The following is a 17,559-nucleotide window of genomic DNA, read 5'->3' as shown; positions in this document are numbered from 1 at the left end:
CCAGAACCTGGTAAGTGTTTTACAAACACTATTTCATTTATTTTCATGTATTTCATTTCATCAGTTCCTGCAAGAAACATGCCGCTACCCCCATTTGAAAAATGGGGATACCCAGCCTTGAGAAGGTAAAAGAACCTTACCAAGGTCAGGTGCGAGTGAGGTCACAGGATCTGAAGCCCAGCTTGTCTGACTCCAAAGCCCAACCCTAACGACACACGGTTTTTCTCTGTGATTCCTTTGCGGTGGGGCTGTACAGAGTTTAACTTTGTCCAAGCGAATCTCATTGAAGCATCAAGCACGAAGCCTACGTTCCCAATGCAGGTGTGACAAGACAAGAGTGTCCCCACTCAGAGGCCCTTCATCAGTCCCAAAGAATCAGTGCAAGGATCTAGAGACACGGGTTCAGAGAACTGGGTCCAGATCCTGATGTTACCATTTACTTACTGTGAGGCTTCCCCTGCATTCCGTAAATTCTTTAGGCTTCTGTTAGTTTCTTAGTTCTTACCCAACCCACCCTTTCCCCTGACTTTGGAATATAAAATAAAAGGGTTTGTCTAAATAATTTCTCGAAGGGTTTGAGAAACTGATATTTTTTGTTTGTTTCAATATTTGTATCATTCCTAATATAAACTTTATTACATCAAAAAGTAATTCGCCTGGGTGGCTCAGTGAGTTAAGCATCGGACTCTTGATGTTGGCTCAGGTAGTGATCTCAGGGTCGTGAGATCAGGCCCTGGTTGGGTTCCGTGCTGGGCCAGGAGCCAGCTTGGTATTCACTTTCTCTCCCTCCCTCTGCCCCTCCCCACCCCACTCTCTCTCCCCGCTCTAAAAAACATAATAATACATGCTTACTAAGGAGAAAACATACTCCTCAAAAAAAAAAAAAAAAAAGTAATACGTAATTGTTTCAGAAGGATGCAGAAGAGTGAAAGTAATTCCAATTCTTTTGAGCACAAATGGGATCACTATACAAATTCTGAATTTAAAGGACTATCAGAGAGGCTTCCTCCAGCTTTAATATTTAACAATAGCAATAAAAAGTCACGTTTGGATACTTTTTGTCACTTCCAAACACTTCTCGACTTTCCTTTTGAAGAGTTCTGTATTAATATCTACGGTGCAGTGCTCTCATCCAAAGATTTAAAGAGTTCTTATAAAGGCTTTTTTATTCTTTTGATGATTAGCTAAAATAAAACAAAACAAAAACCTTGTAGGGGGTATTTCTTTTTCCAAAATAATGCACTCCACAACCTCTTGTTAAGAACTCACCGTGTCTAGGACTTGTGCAAGGAGATACCCAGAATGCCGCGTGATCGTGGGTGAGCAGGTCCAGTGGCTAGAGGGAGAAGTGTAGGAAGGTAAGTACACAATGGCCTGAGTGTGCACGTGTGAGCTATTAATTCTGTCACAGAGGAGGGAAGGGAGGCTGAGTCTGAAAGAAGGAAAGATCCAACAGATGGCCAAGCCTTAGAGAAGCAACCACATAGGCAAGCTCCAGCTTGGTTAGCCGGCAGGTAGAATGACATAGGATTTCTTGTCTACACTGGGGTACTTGATGATGGAAGGGCAGTGCTGACAGTTATGTCAGGATACTGGGTGAAAACCAGAATTTCCTGGGCAAATGAGATCAGATGGTCAACTTCACGCTAACATTTTATTGTAAAAAATGGGGCTCTGAAATGGGTGTGATAGGCAACTGAGGAATCACTAAATTCTACCTTAGAAACTAATAAAACACTGTATGTTAATTAAATTGAATTTAAATTTAAAAAAAAAGAATAGAAGAAAAATGGGCTCTGAATCTCATTCTTTACACATTGAAACTGTGATGAAAATGGCATGTTCAGAATGCCCCAGGGAAGGCTTCCCCACCCTGGCCAACTTCCTGAACAACTTGCAGAGCTTCCCCTAACAATGCCTTTCAGTCCTGCTGTGAGAATCTAGCATAACATCAACACAGCAAACAAATTGTTCAAACTGAAAAAGCGCATTCTTGTATCATCCTTAAATTAGTGCCCAAGCAATGTAAGACTTTCCAAACCACATTGATACTCAGCCTTGGGAGTTTGGGTTTTCCACAGCACTTTGGGGAGCCACTCAGAGCCCTTACTCTCAATGTTTCCACTTGATGTTCCTTGATTTGTTTATTTGTGCATTTAGTTATAATTCCAAAGAGTCAATGAAGATTTTCTCTGTGCAGACACTATTGGGAAAAGTCTTGGGAGTGGAAGAGGAAAGTCAAAATCTTTTTAAAACAAGACCGGTGTCTACTAGATGTGATAGCTGCTGGTGTACCCTGAGGCAAAAGGAACAGCATATGCAAAGGCACAGGGACAGGAACAAAGCATGGAGTATCCAGAGAACTGGGCAGAATTCTCTGGCTAGGAATGAGCCTGGGAATATGGTGGGAGAAGAGACTAAGTGTGGGTTGAGACTAGATAGCTGAAGGGCCTTGAATGCCGCCCCAAGGAGCTTAGACTTCATCCTGCTATAACTGATAAGTCTCTGGAGCTATTCTAGCAGGCTATTTGTTTCTGGAAAGAGAGCAAACCAAACAAATCCACCTGGATCAAATTTCTCTCTTCAGGTTTGCAGTCCTGATTTGCTTTAAACTTTTTGTTAATGTATTCCCTGACTCCCTGTACCTCAAACACCACCCCCAAAGGAAGGTATCTCAATCGACTAGTGATTATGGGCACAAATTTCTGATGCTTTGAGTTCAGCCCAATCACAACGTAGGCTGGACTAGAGTATTTTAGCATCTCCCAGATCTACTCCCAAATGGGACTCTATGGATGAAACTCTGGGCCAGACCCAGAGAGGCGAGAGTGGGGGGCTTCTGTCTTCTGACCACCCTCTTGGAAACTGCTCCCAGTCATTTTCTTTGGGGGAATTTATACTCTTAATTCCCTCCATTCTCCACCCCATCATATCTGCCTGAAGACCAAGTCCAAAGTCATGAAGCTCACGTGAAAATGGCAGCTGTATACTTTTCAGCTACTTGGGATGCTTAATAAATGGACCAACTTGAAAGATAAAAGTCTCCTTGTCCCCAGAGGTATTTGGACAGCCATGCTCTGGAACGGTTTCTTTCAGGCTGTAGGGAATTGGAGTCTGACAGATGTGGATTCTCCTCCTCGTCTAACTATTTCCAACCTCTGAGCCTCTGTTATCTCAGCTGTAAAATAACAATTATAATAATTCCTTCTTTAGATGGTTTTTTAGGAAAAAAAACAAAAAACCAAACCAAAACAAAAAAACGAGATCATGAAGTCATGTGGCCCAATGCCAGGTACTAGTATGTGATCAGGAAAAGCTGGCAATCATCACAGTTAGCACGAGCATCCGCCAGTGGCTGAGCTTTGTGCTGCCAATGGTGAACCAGTCATCTATTTCTGCATAAGACCTCCCCCCGGGAACATGACATGGGAAAAGTCCTATAGGCAAAGAACTGGTCATCAATACCAATGAATATTACCCAATAAAGACCATCTAGCTGCAGGAGCCAAACTTCCCATTTTGCACAAGGAAAAGTAAATTCAGAGAGAGGAATCATAGGCCCAAATCCACTAAGTCCAGTAAGCTATAGAGAGATTCCTGATGAGACCTTAGGTCTCCTGGTGCTTCCTCCCATGTTCAGTAGTGTTCTTTTAATGTCTCTGTTTTCTGTTAAGAAGCAACATTCAGGATCTTCAATGATCCTATCTTCCTTACATATACTAACTCATTCAATCCTTACAGCAACCTCAGAAGGCTGATCTTATTGTTAATCTCCATTTTATGGATAAAGGAAGTGAGAGAGAAGTTAAGTTACTTACTCAAGCCTCACTTCCAGCCAGCAGTAAAGCCTAGATGTGAGCTTGGGCTTGAAAGCCTGGGTCCTTAACCACACACACATACCAACCTTCCTAAAGTGAAAAAAAAAAAGTGTATGTTGTCTCCTTCAGAGGAACCTCCTTTCTAGAGGAGAGACAAAACCCCCAAGAGTGTGTAGTCACATGCTTCAGGCCCCAGGAGAGCGAGAGAGGGAGGGTTTAACTCTGCAAGGTGAGGAGTGAGAAAACTAGGAAAGCTTCCTGGAGGAGGCGGCCTTTAGCCAGTTTCCAAAACTGGCTTGTTTTCCTCTAAGCTGCTGAGCGTAGGGGTATTCCCTACAGATAGAAGCATCTTTGCTGAGATAGGCAGGTGGGAAGCGGCAGGTTTTCAGGGGCACCAGGGAGGCAGGAGGCCAGGACACCAGACATTAACTCAGTGTGTGAGAAGGACAAGTTACTTAACCTACAGAAACCTCAACTTCCTCTTCTGTAGAATGGGGATAATAATGCCTGCCTTGTGAAGCTGTTTGAATATTAAATGAGATCATGTGTATATACTTCTCAACCCAGTGTTGTTCCTCTTTATTTACCTATTATAAAACTATTTGCCTCCGTAAAAATTTTTAATTGAGCTTATTTTTTTGCGCTTATGCTCACAGTGGCATTAGTAATAATCCCGAGTGGGTTATTAGTCATTCATAATAATAATATAATTAATGATAATGTTAATTGCCATTGATGGAGGGCATTAAGTACTTAATATGTATAATCTATATTTATCTAATCTACTCCGAACCTATCTTAAAGATAAGTATCATTATCCCCATTTTTTCAGCCAGGTTAAGAAATTTACACAAAGGTCACCGGCTAGGAAGCAGCAGGACTGGTTTTCAGACCCAGGTCTGTCTGTTCAGAAAAATACCCGGCAAACAGAGAATGCCCTGTGTTTTGAGTTCATGTTGGTCTTGGCAATGTCCCTCAGCCTCTTTCTCAGAAAGAAAACAAACATTCAAAGAGGTTTGCTAACGTGTTGGAACAAGAATGCCCTAGTGAGAGAGAGAAGGGGCCCGCTGAGGCAGGGAGATGCATCATATTTGGAGGGTGGGGTTGGGGGGGGGCCTCAACCCCTTCTCCCCAAGCCCAGAGGTCCTGAAGAGAGCCTAGCTTGAGCTGGAACCTTGAGCCGCCCAGAAGTCCTGGCATCTTGGCAGGTCACTGTGTGCCTTCTCAGGCTTCAGGTGGTTCTGGGAAGCCAGGGGTGTCCTGCCCGCCAGTGGAGACGCCAGGACTGCCAAGGAGGCTGCCTGCTGGTAAACCAGCCCTTCCCCCCGCCGTGGGTGGCTCCCAGGCAGCAGGGAGTTAATCTGCTATCTGTTGGGAAGGCTTCCAGAAACCTCCCCGCCTGTGTTTGCTCAAGGCTGGGCTCTTCAGAAACTGAAACCAGCGGGACACCAGGCCCAGCCAGCCCTCATGGGATCCTGCCTGGGTTTACCTTCTATGGGGAAGGATCAGAGGGCTGGGCGGAGCAGAGTCTGGAGCCTGGGCCGCCTGCGGATGTGGCAGGCCTGGCTGCCTTCGGCCTGAGGAGGCCCTAAAACCCCCGCCCACGCCTCCACCACCAGTTGGGACCCGCTCCAAGGCCCCAGAGAAGCACACGGGCAGACAAGCCAGGGTGGCTGGAATTCCAGGCCTGCCCCTCACCACCTCTGAGACCCTGAGTCAACCACTGAACTTCAGTTTCAGTTTCTTTAGCTGTGAAATGGGGGTAAATAATGCCTGGCCTTTGGATTCAGTAACCCATGTGCAGTAAACGAACACACAAGAAACGCTTGGTTTATGTCCCCCCATTGCTGTCCCTGTTACTGTGACTGGCGTTGTTGTGCCAGTGGGTCGGGCAGCCTGCTTTGTGAGGTCGTAAGCTCCCATCGCGCAAGGAAGTCCAGCGCAAGTGGAGGGAGATGAGGAAAAAGACAAAAACAGGACAGGAAGGGGTTCACATGTGCATACCCACATACTGACCTGGTCATTTCAGAATCACCTGGGAAACTCAAGCACCACCTCCGACCCACTGAGTCAAAACCCCCAAAGGCAAGATTTTCCAAAAGTACAGTTTCATTTTATAAACCACTCATCTGGACCCATCATGTCTACATTTCTCACCTTCAAAAGACCCTAATGTTAAAAAACAAAACAAAACAAAAAAACCCTAATGTTATTCCCACCCATCCTATCAATTAAAGAGGGTAAATCAGATTTGTTAGGTCATAATTAATTCATTTAGTCACTACATAAGTTATGAACCAAAGGCCCAGAGTTCATTCCACAAATAGTCATTCACTCAACAAATATTTAGTGTGTAACTACCATGTCCCAGGCCCAGTGCTGTGTCCTGGGGGGATGGCGAAGGAGAAGGTGGACAAGACCTCTGTCCATCCCCCTGCACCCTCCAATGCCCCCCCCCAACCCCCCAGTCCCCAGCGCTTCCCAGTCTGGCAAGGGAATGCAGAAAATGGATTCAAATACTGACATTGAAGCCAGGAGAATCCCACTGGGTAGAAGACACCAATATTCCGACAGTAAAAAGATGTGGTTCCATCAATAGCAAATAATGTTGACATGTCATTATAGAGAAAGGTGGACGGCGGTCCTCGGCTGTGCGCACACATATGCGCCTGCACAAGAGATGGCATGATTATTTTAATGAATCCCAAAAGGTCCAGGGTCCTTGATTCCAGAACGGCTAAGGTCTTCTGAGGAAAGGAAGACCCTTTGGACTTAATTCCTGCTTATGTGGCCAGTCTCATGGCCTGGCCCACACATGAGGAACTCCTGGCCAGTGGCCCCAAACTCTGAGCAGAGTCGCTGAGAGTGTGGGCTCTGAAGCCAGGCTGCCTAGGGTTGAATCCCAGCTTGATTCCTTAGTGCTGTGCGATTGTGGGCAAGGTACTGTGAGAGCACAGGCACAGAGATGAGACCTCTGTGTGCCTGTGAATAACACCTGCTCACAGAGCTGTCCTGGGGATTACAGAGAAGGTACTGAAAGCCGTGGTAGGTGGGCATCGATTAATGAGCGGCTATTATCCTATGCTCCCTTTTGCCTTTGATGGTCTGTCTCTCTGCCTCAAGTACCCCCCTCCCTTTTTCCGTCTGGGGAGCACATAGTTGTTGGTGCCACGGCCCTCCTCTCTAGAGCCTTCCTTTCTTCCTTCAGCAGGCAGCGTGATGCTTTTTCATTTGGGTTCCTATAGTTCTTTATAGCAACCTCTCAGGGCCCCTCTCACACTGCAACTGTGTTTCTCATTGTCATTGAGGTCTTTTCCCTTCCTCTCTGGATTCTGGGTTTTGAAAAACAGGGGCTCCATTTTGTATCTTAAGGATTGTATTTATTTATTTGAGAGAGAGCGAGAATGAGAGAGAGAGAGAGAGAGAGAGAAAGAGAGAGAACACAAGCAGGGAGGGGCAGAGGAGAGGGAGAAGCAGGCTCCCCACTGAGCAGGGAGCCAATCCCAGGACCCTGGGATCATGACCTGACCAGAAGGCAGACACTTAACTGACTGAGGCCACATCTTTTCATCTCTAGGGACAAGACGGTCCCTGGGATAGAATAAACTTGCCACTATCTGTTGAACTAACAAAGGATGGACAAGGGCTGGACGGACATGCCCAGGATCAGAGAATTCTAATCTGCACTTGGGGGGTTCTGTTGGGAAAAGTGCTTTCTTGAGCTTCTGGCTGCTCATCTGGAAAGCAGATCTGATAATAACAATGCCTGTGTCTTGGGTTTGGGGGGATTAAACGAGGTGCATACAGCGCAACATTTGAGTATGAGCTCTAGAATCAGATTGTTTAAGTCCCAGCTCCACGACTCATAAGCTGCATGATGTCTGACACGTTTTTAACTGTGCTGTACCCGGAGAAGACAGATCTCAAACCAAAAAGAACGCATCGTTATTACGGGCCATTCAGAGAATTAAAGGAGACACTCTTTACAAAGTCACTGGTGCCTGGCATGGAGTAGGTTTTCAGTACATACATACTGGTTCCATCCACCCCCACTTTCTCCAACCCTGTAGGCCCTGGACTCTGAAAGCCCGAGACAGCTGTTCAAATGCCACATTTTGCTCTGAGTGACTAATGTCCCTTAAGCCGAGGTTGGAAAGACGACTCCAGAACTAAGCTCACATTCAAGCACTGAATGAGATTCCGGGAATGTGGCTGTCCCATTTATTTAATTAATAAGGAAACTTGGGGGGAAAGGAGCAATTTAAAATCAACAAGCATGCCAAGGAAATTAAAAGGCAAGAGCTAGCCCACAATTTCATATGTGGGTTTCAAATGTCATGGGAACGGTCTCTTATGTAAAGACAGGAATAATGGGATCATCCAAACCCAAGCTAGTGTTTGACAAACTATAAGACCAACGACTGGCACTCTGTTTGGGGAGCAAGCAGTGTACCACACTGTAACAATTCTCAAATTTCCTACTGCTTTATTATAGCATTTTCGAATAAACTCATTATTCAAAATTCTCCAGTGGTTACATGCCTGCTACTAAGCCAAAGGGTGTGGAAGAGAATCCCATCGCATGGCCACACCAATGGCCCCAAAGCTGCTTCGGTTGGTGGGACTTAGAAGAGGCTGACATGAGTGAGGGCGGCCAGGCTCTCGGAAACTGGGGTTGTCGGTGGTCCAGTCAGCCAGGACTTGGCCGTTGAGTTTAGAGAGGAAAGAGGAGAGGACAGGAGTCCCACGTGAAGTGTAGGGTCTCAGCAGACTTGTGGGATGAGCTACACGGTGGGGTGGGGGAGGGCAGGAATCTTACTAGCAAAGCCAGCTGTCTGCCAAGTAGGGTGTGGGTCCGATTCTGCAGAAAAGAGAGAATTACAACTGTTTTAACCTCCAGCCTCTAAGGACTGGGAAGAAAGTGGGGACAGGGGTCACAGAGGAGACAACTCCACTCCCTATTCCCTGAGCACACTCCACCTGCATATTCTACCCTGATCTCTCTTAACCTAAGCCTACGTCTCCAGACCTTGAGCCAAGTCAGGCACCTGCTCCAAAAACTCTCTCCTGATCTCTCCAATTAGAGAAAGAATCTCTCTCTTCTTCCCCATACACCTGAGGAAATTTGGGTCTCCATTTTAACACTTCTTCCAGTTCTTTATGACATGTCCGCCACCCTCCTTCATTCTTTTTTCCTCTTATCTTCCTCTTTTTAAATAGCTTTAAGTGGTGCCATTGGCTTGCAATAACCTGCACATATTTGAGGTGCACCATTCCACAGGTAGGGACCTGAGAACCATTAGCATCACCAAGACAGTGAACATGTCCGTCACCCCAAAGGTTTCCTCACAGCTCCCTTCTCCAAACCAACACCCAGCTGCTTTCTGTCTCTGTAGATTGGTTTGCATGTCCCATAGTTTTATACAAATGGAAGGACAGAGTATGTACACTTTTTGGAGTGGTTTCACTCCGTGAGCATCATTATGTTGAGATGCATTTATGTGTATTTATGTGATCTCCACTCCTCTCTGAAATGTGGGCTTCTCTGAGGAGAAACAGGCCAGAGCCTAGAGCTCGATGCTGGGCACAAAGGAAGACCCATGGTAGGAGACACTGTGGTGTGATGGACAGATCTCTCTGGACTTGGTATCAGAGTACGCACAGATCTCATGCCTAGAGTCGTGCCCATACTTGACCAGCTGGGTAGCCGGGAGCGAGTCACTTATAATCTGAGCCTCAGTTTCCTTATTTGTAAATCAGGCTGATGCTAAACCTCTCCACTCCAGGGAGAGCTCTGTGAGACTCCACTGAGCCCAGAGATAAAGTGCTCTGTAAACTGTGAAAGGTCAGTCCTGGGCCAGGATTAGGCCTGAATCAAGCCAGCCGCACACTGGGAACGCCCCCGCTCCCAGGGCTATTTAAAGGCCTGCGTGGATTTCTTTCTGGGGAAGCTGCACAGACTGGCAATTCCTCACAGAAATGGCCAGTAAAGGTTATGGCTGGTGGACTTTGAGCCTGGCCCAGTCACCAAAATCTCAAGGATTCTTTTCCCTCCCACTCCTGGCTTCCTCTGCAAAGGCTGTGTTTATTGACAAGGTCGCCCTCCCTCCAGAGAGCTGCACGTGACCGTGACCGGAGGGTCCCTCCTTTGGCCTGGAGCCTGAAGATAAGGACAGCCCATCTGCTGGGGGTTCCGAGGCCTAAAGGAACGGGAACTGAGCAGAGGAGGGGAGCAGGGGGCAGCCTGCCAGGCCTGGCCGCAGCTTCCTTTGGCCAGGACTGACAGAGAGGGGTGAGGTGGGGAGGGAGAGAAGGAAATGGTTGTCTCAGGTTGGAAACTGACTTGACCTATAAAATCACACCAGATTTGAAGACACTTCCTATGTCACCCCTCCCCCTGCAATACCGCCATCATGAACTGAATTTCTTATTCGCTGCTGCTAAGGGAAGAGAGGCGCGGGCAGCTGCTAGGGCTGCCAGGATGGAGACTCCACTCAGCTAGCCTGGCTTAGGGAAGCCACAGGGCTGTCTGTCATCAAGTAGAGCTACCTTCTGCTGAATATCTTCTCTGTGTCAGGCACTAAATTTTCTCTATGCTTTACAGGGTAACCTTCAAAGCCATACGGCGGGGGGGGGGGGCGTGGGGGGGGTGGTTGGTGCTTCCTCTCATTTTACAGCTGATGAAGGTGAAATCATGGGTCCAAGGCCACCTAGGACATGAGCCATGATTTGAACTCAGTGATGTCTGACGACGGAATCCATGTTCTTTTGAGAATTTGAGGATGACAATTCCCAAGGAATGAACTTAAATAAATTATTTCCTGATCATGCTCTGTGAAAGTGTCCCTGTTATAAAGACCTACAGTGGAGGTTGGTATCTAGAAGGTTCTGAGAAATCTTAGGGCAAAGGAACTTAGTTTTTTTTTTTTTCCCCACCAAAAATTTCCCATATTAAATTGATCACCAATCTTTTTTCCTATAAAACATCTCTTCAGGTTCCTCAGAACAAGTGCGCCTCAGAGCCTTGTGTGAGAATCACAGCTGAGTCAGAACCGGAAGGGATTACAGGCATTATCCACCTTACTCGAATGAGTGCATGAACAACACCTTTTATTAACATCTCCAGCTTTGAGAGACTTACTACCTGCAAAGACAGCTTGCTCTGTTCTTGCACCCATGCGGTGGTTCGAACAGCACTGCCGGACAGGAGATTGCAAGCTATGTACATAATTCAAGATTTCCCAGAACCTACAGGGAAAAAAAAAAAAAGTGAAAAAAGAACAGGCAAAATTCACTTTAATAACATCTAATTGATTAACTCAGTGGATCTAAAAATAGTATTTCAACATGGTGTCAGTAAGAAAGTGGTTAATGGGATATGTTTTTCTTTGTTAAAAGAAGTCTTTGAAATCCAGACTAGCCCCATTTCAGGGGTTCGAAGGCCATGTCTAGCTAGTGTCTAGCGTGTTGGATGGCACAGGGTTAAAAGAGTCTTCTTTTAGGCCAAGCAAAACTCTTCCTGCTTGGGCCTCAGATTCAAGGGCTTGGCCTAAGGATACAGAACTTCACCACCCCCCTCCCCACCAAGATGAGGTCTGTTTTGGCTACTTATTTGTACATGCGTTTCAAGGATCCTCATGATGAAGCTTAATCCCCTGGCAGTGGTCTGCTCAGGTCTGTCCCCCCCTTTCAGAAGGCTTTCCAAGCTTCAAACTGCTCTACAAATAAAAGGCCTTGTTCTCCTAACTCCTAGGAGGACAGCCTTAGAGTCACCCAGGAGTTTTAGTGGTCTCATTACATGGTTATGTTAAATTAAACCCACAGGCAGCTGCTGATACTGTGTCTGGCCCAGAGCTACTCCTTTCTGTTCCCTGGGCCTCAGTTTCCCTGTCTGTCAAAGTTCAGATTTCTATGATTCTGACCCATTCTGCCTCTTCTTATCCACACCCCTCTTTGCCTACGTACTCAATTTCCCTTGAAACTAGGTCTTAATGTAGAGTTCAGGAAACAGTCATATCCTCCCGGATACCATCATAATAAGCATTTTTTGAAAATTTCTCATGTCTCAGGCACTGTACTAAGAGCCTTATAAATAGCATCTCATTTAATCCTCTTCACACCTGACTGAACTCAACACTAGCATGATCCCCTTTTACAATTGCAGAAACTGAGGCATCAAGCGGCTGAGTCATAGGTCCCACACCCAATAAAGGGAACAGCTGGAAATTCCAGCCCAGGGGCCTTCTCCCAGTTCCCGAACCCAGGCTGGGAATGCAGGCCCAGGCCATGGACCTGAGTGAGGCCCAGGTCTCAGCCTACGACAGAGGGAACAAGGGCCCAGGGTAACAACAACAACAACAACTACAAAAGTTTTTTGCTTTTATTGTTGTTGCTGCTGCGAAAACCCACCGAGTGTCCTCCTCCTGTTTGGCCGAGGAAGGAAATACTGTTATACTTCCCTTGCTAAGGAAATCCTACTCTTCATAAGTCAACTTTCTTCCCATCCCCTTGACCTTTCAGGAAAGGGCCCGCGACCCCTGGAAAGGCTCTGGAGGAGACCTGAGGAGCTCAGCATGCCCTGTCTAGGGCAGGGGTATTTTTAGCTCAGGCTGCACTGTTTACAAGGAAGCCAGTCCCCTGAGCCTGCCGTCTCCCTCCAGGCCCCACCCGCCACGGGCTCCTCCAGGCCCTTCCTTCCTCCCTCCTGGAGGCTCCTTCCCCACCATCTCTGTCAGCGTGTAGGCTCCATCAGCACACGGGTGCCCTGTCATGACCACCCCGGGAGATGACTGAGCAAAGCCACGGCCCTGGGCACCGACAGCCTTCTGGAAGGGCCAGCTGTGACCTGGCACTGCAGAAAGACAAGAAGCTGCCACCGGTTGAGAAAAGGCCCGGGCAGCTGGCGCCTGACTGGAAATTCTATAAATGGGCTCAGCCCTGCTGCCAGCACTACGGTGTGCCAGGTGCTCTTTGCTGTGACAGGTCGCTGACCCTCCTTGGCCTCCCTCGGTGCAGCTGGAGCGCAAGGAGGGCTCGAGGAGGGGCTCTGCCTGCTGAGCCTCCTCTGCTGTTAGGCGCCAATCCTTGCGCCTGCCCTGTGGAGGTGGCGGCAGGTGTTAAACAGGGGAATGGTGGAAAAGCCCGCGCTCACAGTGGGCATGCAAGCCACGGCGGCCTCCGTAATAATCTCCATCTCTCCAGCACTTCACTCAGTGTCTGGCAACAAGGCGGTTCTCCACCGAGGGAGGCTTCCTTTTATTCCCACAGCTCTGCGTTCTCTCACGTCTAAGTCTGTACAGAACAGCTCCTCCAACCAGGCCCTTTTTTAAGTTTTCAGTCCTCTCGCCCAACCCGGCACCCCTGTACCTGCTGCGGCTCAAGAGTCTTCCAGCAGAAGTTCCTTCTCTGAGTCACCGTCCTAGGGCTTTCAGGGCAGGTTGCCCACCTGTCCCCTCACCCCACTGGCTCTTCAGACCCTGGGCCTGGCCCAGGAAGTGTGTCTTCTCAGGGTCTGCCCCTAAGGTAGCAGAGCTGGGAGGGGGAGCTCCACCCCGGAAGCCCAGTCTCTGCCCAGGCTTCCCCAGAGGTGGGTGTGGAGATTACCAGGCCTCCAGGCTCTCCTCCTGAGGGCATGCTGGGCTTCTCCAGCAGGTGCAAGAGATCCAGGGATTGGAGGCAATTAAGTTCCTACCATGAATCCTCCTCCTGCCTCCTCCGCTCCCCCTCCTGTGTCCCACTTCCCCTCTCCAGACCTTTCCCTTCTTCTCCTCCTCTTCCTCATACCCAGCCTCCTCCTCCTTGCTCTCCCTCACAGTTGTGCTTTTGACCCAGGTGACAGCCTACTGTATTCCCAAGGGGAAGGACCAGTGACGAGGTGGGGGACAGACTTGTCTCTGAAGCCTTATACCTCTCCTTCTCCGAGTCCTTCCACAAAGATGCCCTGAGCCATCTGGTGTGCCAACAAGGCGCCGGTGCTAACCCCGGGGGCCAGGTAGCACTCCTGGTTTGGGGCAAGTTGCATATTAAAATGTACCTTCTCTACTGTCTCAAGATCCTGCATTCACACTTTTTCCAGTGTGGTTTTACTGTCCTACAATGCATTACCTTAACCTTAAGGAGAAGCTGACACTCTTGGAGAATGTCATTATGGAAAGAGAACGTCATTACGGAAAGAGGCGTCCCTCCTTCTCTCCCCGTGCCCCGCTCCCTAGACAAAAGAAAGAGCATGTTTCACTGAACAAAAGCCTGAGTGTAGGACTTGGTTTAGGCAAGAGTGGATGGCAGGAGAGGAGGTTGCAGATGGATACGGGACAAACCATGCCGGTGGCCACCGCTGGGAGCCATTGTTCCCCGCCATTGTGCGTCAGGACCTGACTGCAGCCGGGGTGTGGAGGCCGGGCTGGAAAAGGGACAGAAAGAACAGCAGCAGGGAGACTTCCTGGGAAACTGTGGCCACGCTTCTGGCCCCACTGAACCCCCTCAATCCCTAATCCCTGACCTCAGAGACCTGTGGGGAGGTGCTCATTCCCAACTCTCTGCCCCACCCACCCTGTTTCTTACTCACTGGGTGGCCTTTGACAAGTCCCTTAGCTTCCGTGGCTGGATTCTTCTCATCTTTAAATCAGAGAAAGTGTGTGTGTGAGTGTGTGTGTGCGTGTCTCAGCACACACACACAGACGCACGTACGCACGCGCACATACACCCACCAAGGGTTGTTATGAAGCTTAAATAAATAAGACCATGGAAGGAAGTCCTTTGGAAAGCACAGGCCGTTCTCTATCTCCCCTTGGCCTGGGCCGCTATTCCCATTCCCCAAGGGGAAATCCTCCTCCGGAAAGTGCTATGCACACTGGCATGGGGGCTGGGGGGGAGGCGGGGGGGCTCCAACAGACACCAGATCTCTCCCTTTCCACTTTCGGGTTGACTTCCAGCGCAACTGCTGTTGGCTTGTGGACGGACGGGCGGCTCCCTGGGACGTGTCTCGTCACCAGGCTGATGTCCCACGGGCGCAAGCTCTGTGACTAACATCAAGGACCAGAGGGGCCCAAGGGGCTCTGCCCCGGATGGGGCCTTGTCGGTGTCCAGACAGGTTGAGGCAAGGCTTCTGACCTTCAGGCAGCAGCTCACAGATAACCTGCCACCTCTACAAAGGGCTTCTAGTAAAACGAAGAGGTGCACCTGGGGAGGTGATCTGAGCCAGGAAAGGGGGTGGCATGGGAGGAGAGGGGATCCCCAGAAGAGGAAGAAGCTTCTGCAAAGGCCCAGAGGTACCAGTGAGCAGGTGGTTTGCAGTCCGTGGCATCTCTTCCTCTGCCTGTCGAGGCTCACGTGTTAACACCTTGCTTTGATCGCTCCCTTGCTGCCCCACCCCATCCTATCACAAGTTCTGCAGGTTCTCATGGCTTATACACGTCCCAAGTACCAATCTCTCTTCTCTAGCCCTATGGACACTGCCTGGAACATAAGAGTCCCACTGGGCCAGACTAATTAAAACAGTTTCCTACCTCTGCTTTCCTCCAGTTCCCTGCCCCTCCCCTCCAATCCATCAGCCTCACAGCGGCCAAAAAGATCTTTCTGATACGTAGCTCTGATTGTGACATGTCCCTCTTTTGCTTAAATCCATCAAGGGCTCCCCCACCCTCCACCTTCCAGATCAATTCTTTAGCTTAGAACCTAGGACCTTCCATGATCTGATCCTATCATCTGCCTCTCCTGCCTCATTTCTCACCCAGTCCTACACAACTCCTGAGTTCCTGCCACACGAAACTTCATCTCCCCCAAGGAGACAGACTGTTTCAAACTGCCTGGTGTTCTTCCCTTTACCTGGATTCCCCTGCACCCCTACTTCCCTCACTGACTCTGACTCCTCCTCCCTTGGACCGCAGCTATGAAGTTACCACTCTAGAAAGGTTCTGACCCCTGGAGCCCACCAAACATATACCTCTAGCACCCAGGTTCTTAACCTCAGGTGGAATTCGGGAGCTTTGAGAACTTGCAAGGGTGAGAAAATGCATTTTTATGTTCACTAACCTCTGCCTAAAAGGTGACCATTCCTTTGGTTATGGATGTAGGCTCAAATCACATTGATAGCTACTACACGTGTGATTTATCAGCAATAGAATCACACAAGTTTTCATAGCCCTTTGGAGTTACTGCAGATGTCACAAACTGTCTATCCTCATCAATATTTTGAAACTTCCATCATTAATATACTTATAGATCTGATCATTTCATATGTAAATAAAAACTCATAAATATTACCAATTTGATGTTTCTGTATATGTTGTTAATTCTTTCTAAGAATAATTAGCTTCATTTGCTGTTTTATATGTTTTACTTTATGTATTTTAAAATGTGACTCTGAAAAGAGGTCCATGGGCTTCACCTGACTGCCCAAAGTCTTCTCGTCATGAATCCGTTATTCTTCCTCTGACAGAAACCTGTTAACACCCTCCACCAAAACTCGGTTTATCTTGTCTGTCTCTATGAACAGGTCTTGAGACCCTGAAGTATGCAATCTTTGTCCTATCTGCAAGGTATGATTCAGCTCATGGTACCTAGCATAATCCTAAAAATATTTGGGATGAAGAAATAAATGAAGACAAAAAGAAAAGAAGGAAAGGAAGAGGGTAAATTTGAGCATCTGTTCTTCCCTCCTTCTGGGAGATTGTCCCGGAGCTCTCCAAGACCTGCTGCCCACCTCCTTTATATCTCCGCTCTCACACCATCGTCTCAGTGAGGCCTTCCATGGTGCCATATTTAAAATTCCGATTCTAGAACCACTGCCCCAGGCATGCTCTGTCCTTCTTCCCTGCTTTGTCTTCTTCACATTTAACCACCATCGGATATACTATCTTTTGTTGATTTTTTTAAATTTATTGCCTATCTGAATATAAGGTGTGTGAAAGCAAGGACCTTCATTTCAGACTTATTTCTGTATCTCTGGCATCTGAAAGAGCATCTAAGAGATAATGGACATTAAGTCAATATTTGTTGAATGGGTGATGGAAGCAAGCACATGGTGAAGGCCAGTCAATTAAATCAGTCTCCATTCTGTGGATGAGGGAGCTGGAGGTAGGAGCCTTTGAGGCCCGTGACCATGTACAGAATGGATCACAGAGCTGAATGGATACGAAAGTTGTGGGACAAAGCATGGTTTGTTTGGATTGCACTTGGAACCCCAGGTTAGGAAACTGAGTCCTAAGGCCCCATGCATGTTTTCGGTGGAGAAATGACAGAGCCCAGCAGAACTGGTATGACCCCTGAACAGGCCTGAGGAGAAGACAGAGCCTCATCAGGGACATGTCTTACTTTTAAGCCATTGCTGTTGGATCCACAGTTTGGATTTATAAAAATCCTGCTACTCTGTTCACCCTGTGAGGTCTGACTTCTCAAAGGACCCCTGAAGGAGTCAGGAGCTACAACAAGTGGATCCTCATGGATTCCCCATTGCTCTTATGCAAGCCTCTGCCACAGGGCTTACCCAGCTAGGCTAGAATGTTCCAGAACTATATCAAAGGCTTCTCTCTTTGGCTTTGAGAGGCCAGAGCCTAATACATAATAGGTTTTTAGTGACTATTTATTAGAGGAAAAAATCATAATTAGAAAAGTGCAAATGCTATAGTGATCATTAGGTTTAATTACAGAAAGAGTTCAATCATGAGCTTTGAGCCCCTACAGTATAATGGGTACTATACTGGGTATGGGAGCTACTTTGTAAGAGCTCACAGCAGAGGTGAAG

The 17,559-nt window shown here is 47.9% G+C and overlaps 1 protein-coding gene across 3 annotated transcripts in view; it reads right to left on the bottom strand.

The window, feature by feature from the left end:
- The window catches only part of LOC309842854 (uncharacterized protein), a 137,570-nt gene that overhangs the window by 18,161 nt on the left and 101,850 nt on the right, over positions 1-17,559 (bottom strand). For 2 of the 3 annotated variants that reach the window (XM_082687736.1, XM_082687737.1), the window contains one exon: positions 1,270-1,336. In XM_082687736.1, the coding sequence (XP_082543862.1) occupies positions 1,270-1,336 (67 nt within the window). Of the gene's footprint in view, positions 1-1,269; positions 1,337-10,962; positions 11,067-13,184; positions 13,469-17,559 lie in introns of those variants that run through there. The other variant, XM_082687738.1, reaches the window with a different exon arrangement.

Source organism: Mustela nivalis (assembly GCF_964662115.1).
Source record: "Mustela nivalis genome assembly, chromosome: 10".
NCBI lineage: Eukaryota > Metazoa > Chordata > Mammalia > Carnivora > Mustelidae > Mustela > Mustela nivalis.
This window is presented reverse-complemented; position numbering and strand designations above follow the sequence as displayed.